Below are 5,105 nucleotides of genomic sequence, written 5' to 3' on the forward strand. Positions count from 1 at the left end.
CCGAGCCTTTTGTTTTTGTTTTTGAGATGGAGTCTCAAGCTATTGCCCTGGGTAGAGTACTGTGGCATCACAGCTCACAGCAACCTCCAACTCTTGGGTTCAAGTGATCCTTTTGCCTCAGTTTTTCTATTTTTAGTAGAGACAAGGTCTCGCTTTTGCTCAGGCAGGTCTTGAACTCATGAGCTAAAGAGATCTGCCCTCTTCGGCCTCCCAGAGTGCTAGGATTACAGGCATGAGCTACTGCACCAGGCCTACAACAGTGTTTTGTAGGGTTATATACTATAGGTCTTTGGAATTTTGTGGTTAATACATTGGAGGCTTCTGACAGACTGTAGTTGATGAAATGTCATATAGAACTAATATCTCTTCAATTTCATATTCAATATACCTTTTTTAGATGCCTTCCATTAAGTTGCAGAGTTCTGATGGAGAGATATTTGAAGTTGATGTGGAAATTGCCAAACAGTCTGTGACTATCAAGACGATGTTGGAAGGTAAGTTTATTAGAAAACCTGGGTAGGAAGAAATGGGAAGGAATGTGTAATCTGAGATAATTTGTGAATATCAAGTTTATATGAGCAGCAATCTGTTATTAGATATTCAAGAGTATGAAGGGATAAAATTTCTCCTGTTTTTCTTTAAAGTATAATCTACCTTGTTCACTTTTTCTTCATTGTCTGAATTAGTGAAGTTTTTTCCTTTTTAAACTGGTAAGACCATAAATTAATAAATATTGATTTCTAAACCTCAGACAATGGTCCATTTCTGTTTCAAGTAAATTTGGATTCACAAGTTCTAATGACAAAAAATAAAGCCTTTGAAAAGGGGTACCTTCCTATATAGTAGCTAAATACAGAGTAGTTTCAGTACAAGGAATAAGCTCTGTGGATGGCTGAGTAGCTTTTTTTAAAACCGTTTTCTTTTTTTTTTTTTTATCTTCTGTCATTCCTTTAACTGATGCAAAATATATGTGTAGCATATGATGAGGCCAAAAAAACAGGCCTTGAAACTTGGACTAGTTAAGGTGGATGTCTTAGTATTACCAATAGGGTAGTACAAATTAGTGTCTAGAATAAAGGAAAAAAAAACTTAAGTGTGTTCTTTGGTACTTAAATGTGAGAAGTGTTTATGGAAGAAAGATCTGCAGTCTGTAAATACTTAAATAAAGGGAAAAGTTATGTGGTAATCACTAGCTATATGGTGGGGAAAAGAAAGTAAGAAAGACATGGTCTTTGCACTTGGAGAATTTGTAAAGTAGGAGGGGAGCCAGACACAAAACAAGGCAAACTGTCATATGGTGTATTTAGTGCATTAATAATAAAGTTATTTGCCACATGATACTTTAGTAACATCTAGGGTGGTATTACTCTTCAGGTTTTTGGAAAGACTGCAGGGTGCAGTTAGTAGTGAGGTGATATTTTAAATTTAAGTAAAATTAGGATGTTTGGGATTTTATTCTGCGATAAAGTAGATAGGTTGAATTAGGGAAAAGTAAAATTTAGGTCTTCAGGTGGGATGGGATTATGATACTATAGTTAGTAGAGCTGAAGGTGGGTTTGAGAAGAAAATGACTTTGAATTTGAACTGTGTTTGAGATTCCTTCAAAAGATCTCTGTAGCAGTGTACTAACTAGCCAGTTGAGTAGGTGGATCTTGGCTTCTGAGTTGTAGACTGCTATAGATAAGAAGACTTGCTTTATGTTGGTTTATGGGAGTATACCTCTATGGAACATGATAATGTTAGGGTGGAGTCAAGGTATTAAGAGTATAGAAGTTAGAGGTGGAGGATCAGTGAAATCCAAGTTTTGGAAAAGAGGTCATTTCTAGGTTACTAGAGTGATTGCCAGATTCATATATTATAGACTGGTCACTTAGGATTTCATTAGTAAGTTAGAGGGCGTCTAGCAATAGATAATTAGGTGTGGTAAAGGCAGAAACTGAATTGCAGAGGGTGTGTCTTCTGTTTTCTAAGTGAGTGACTTCTGTTTTCTGATAGAAACTGAACATATAATTTCTTTTTTTTTTTTTTTTGAGACAGAGTCTCACTATGTCGCCCTCTGTAGAGTGTTATGGCATCACAGGTCACAGCAATCTCAAACTCTTGCCCTTTAGCGATTCTCTTGCCTCAGCCTCCCAAGTAGCTGGGACTACAGGCGCCTGCCACAACGCCTGGCTATTTTTTTGTTATAGTTGTCATTGTTTGTCAGCAGACCCAGGCTGTGTTAGAACCCGCCAGCCCCAGTGTATGTGGCTGGCGCCCTAACTACTGAGCTACGGGCACTGAGCCTGAACATATAATTCTTTTTTTTTTTTTCTTTGTTATCTTTTTAAAATTTTTTTTGTTTTTCATATAATTCTTGATAATTAGTGCCCATCAGTCATATGACACAGTCCTGTGTCCTGGTAATTTACATACATAGATCACTTTTATTAAGTTGTAAACTCCTTGGTACATCCTACAGTCACCGTTCATCAAGTACCTGTTGAACGAAGAAGTATGGTATGGTCACTAATAAAGAGTGTGAAGGCAATCCAAGTGTCCCTAAAAGGCAGGTAAGTAAGGCTTTATCTAGAAGATGTAGAAAGTGATACCAAAATTGCTGCCTAAATTCTTGACTTTGGCAGTGAAAGTGTTCTTTATTTTATCTTAGTTGGTACCTCACACACTAATCTGTCTGGTGCTACTTCAAAGAAGCATTTGCCAATTTTAAGAACTTAGGGCTCCTTGAAGATTTTCCACACCAGCTTTGATCACTGAAGCAGTATTCTGATAGACAGCATCAGTTAAGTGACTCTTTCCCTCCATAGCTTTTGGGGATTGGAGGTGATTGGTTTTAAGTACCATTGGCTTATATATGTATAGGATTCTAGCCTCTTGAGAACTGGAATCTTTTGAATTTGGCAGCTTAACTGCTTTTCTTGTTTTTCATCTGTAGTATCTCTGATTATGGGTTTTATGTGACTTAGAAAACAAAAATAAAACCTTTTAAACAGGACAATCAGAAATGAGAATCTTGGCATGTGTACATGTGGATTGGCTGATTAGTTCAGATTCAGGGTGTGGTATCAGGATACTGGTGTCTTTTAGAAGTCCTAGAAACCTAATAGCTTAATGGAATGACTGTTAATGTTGGGAATTTAATTTAAAAGCAAAAAAAAAATTATACATCCTTAGTTTAAATGCTAGAGAAGCAATCCTTTACAACCGTAAGGGCTTTATTTTTAATACGACTTAAGCCTTCTTCCAAATAACATTTGGGTCTAAACAAGCTGATCTTCTGTTCTGTTTTCTCTACTATCTTAATTTCCCAAACACAGCATTTTTACATTGTGTAATTTCTTTTTCTTGTCTGATTTAAAATATTTCATACTTATTCAGGAAAAACATAAGTGACTTAATCCAAATGGAACATTTGTGGACATTGTTATTTTATAATTTTACTCTAACCTGGGATGAAATCGGGGACAGACGTTTGTGGGAAGAAGAAGGGACATGAGTGAATCTGTCCATTTGGAATAACATGAATTGAATTCATTTTGAATCTACTTTTGCCTTTTTTACCACTCCAGTTTAACCGTTTTTGTTTGTTTTTTTTTGAGACAGAGTCTTACTCTCTGCCCTGGGTAAAGTGCCATGGCATCTTTATAACTCACAGCAACCTCACACTCCTGGGCTCAAGAATCCTCTTGCCTCAACCTCCAGAGTAGCTGGGACTACAGGAGCTCGCCACACGCTTCGTTAGTTTTTCTATTTTGTAGAGAGAGGGGTCTCACTCTCGCCCAGGGTGGTCTTAAATTGCTGAGTTTAAGCAGTCCATCCTCCACAACTCTCAAAGTGCTAGGATTATAGGCATGAGCCACTGTATCCTGCCTAAAACTGTGTGTTAAGCTCAGTGAACTCAGTGTCATGAAGTATATTGCCAGTTCTCATCTTGACCTATTTGATAGTATTTGAAGCTTGATTATTCCCTCCTTTTTTTTTTTTTAAGAGACAGAGTCTCACTATGTTGCCCTTGGTAGAATGCTGTGGTGTCACAGCTCACACCTCAAACTCTTGGGCTCAAGCGAATCTTTTGCCTCAGCCTTCCAAGTAGCTGGGACTACAGGCTCCCGCCACCACACCCGGCTGGTTGTAGTTGTCATTGTTGTTTGTCAGGTCTGGGCTGGGTTTGAACCCTCCAGCTCTGATGTATGTGGCTGGTGCCCTAGCTGCTGAGCTACAGGTGCCGAGCCAATTATTCCCCCTCTTTATTTGGCTTCTGAGAGACTTCACTTACTATTTACCTCATTTACAGCCTTCTGTCTTACCATTTTTATTTTATTTTTATTTTTTTATTTTTTTCAGACAGTCTCACTATTTCACTGTCAGTAGAGTGCTGTGGTGTCACAACTCACAGCAACCTCAAACTCTTGGCCTTAAGCAAGTCTGTTGCCTCAGCCTCCCAAGTAGGTGGGACTACAGGTGCCTGCCACAACACCCGGCTATTTTTGTTGTTGTTGTTGTAGTTGTCATTATTTGGAAGGCCTGGGCTAGTTTTGAACCTGCCAGCCCTGTTGTATGTCGCTGACGGCCCTAGCTGCTGAGCTATAGGCACCAAGCCCTGTTTTCCCATCTTTAAAGCCTGCAGTTCCCCACAGCTTAGTCCTTGGACCTCTTCACTATATGTGTACTCACCTGTTCTGTTGGTCATAATCTCATAGCATTATAAACCACATCTATATTACCAATTCCCAAACTTGCCTACAGGTCTGATCTCTTCTCTTGATTTGTAGACTTACATATACAACTGCCTTTGGCTATCTGATACCTTACATTTATGAACTAGAGCTCTTGATCCTCTCTTCCTAAAAAGTAACAATTCCTCTAATTATTTGATGGCAATTTCATCCTTCTCATGGCATAAACCTTAGTTTTCCTGGCTCCTTTTGCATTCTACTTCCTTTTTGTTGGCAAATTCTAATGGCTCTGCCTTCAAAATGCATATGGAAGGCTATGTATGGTGGCTTATGCCTGTAACCCCAGCATTTATGGCAGCTGAGGTAGGAAGATTGCTTGAAGCCAGAAGTTTGAGACCAACCTGAGCAACATAGTGAGACCCTGTTATA

The 5,105-nt window shown here is 38.6% G+C and overlaps 1 protein-coding gene across 1 annotated transcript in view; it reads left to right on the forward strand.

Moving 5' to 3' along the window:
* SKP1 (S-phase kinase associated protein 1) overlaps positions 1-5,105 on the forward strand; it is a 20,621-nt gene that overhangs the window by 3,360 nt on the left and 12,156 nt on the right. Inside the window, exon 2 of the mRNA XM_003782190.3 lies at positions 398-494. Coding sequence (XP_003782238.1) covers positions 398-494 — 97 coding nt within the window. The remainder of the gene's footprint in view (positions 1-397; positions 495-5,105) is intronic.

Source organism: Otolemur garnettii, unplaced genomic scaffold (genome assembly GCF_000181295.1).
Source record: "Otolemur garnettii isolate 467f Iridium unplaced genomic scaffold, OtoGar3 scaffold00003, whole genome shotgun sequence".
Taxonomy (NCBI): domain Eukaryota; kingdom Metazoa; phylum Chordata; class Mammalia; order Primates; family Galagidae; genus Otolemur; species Otolemur garnettii.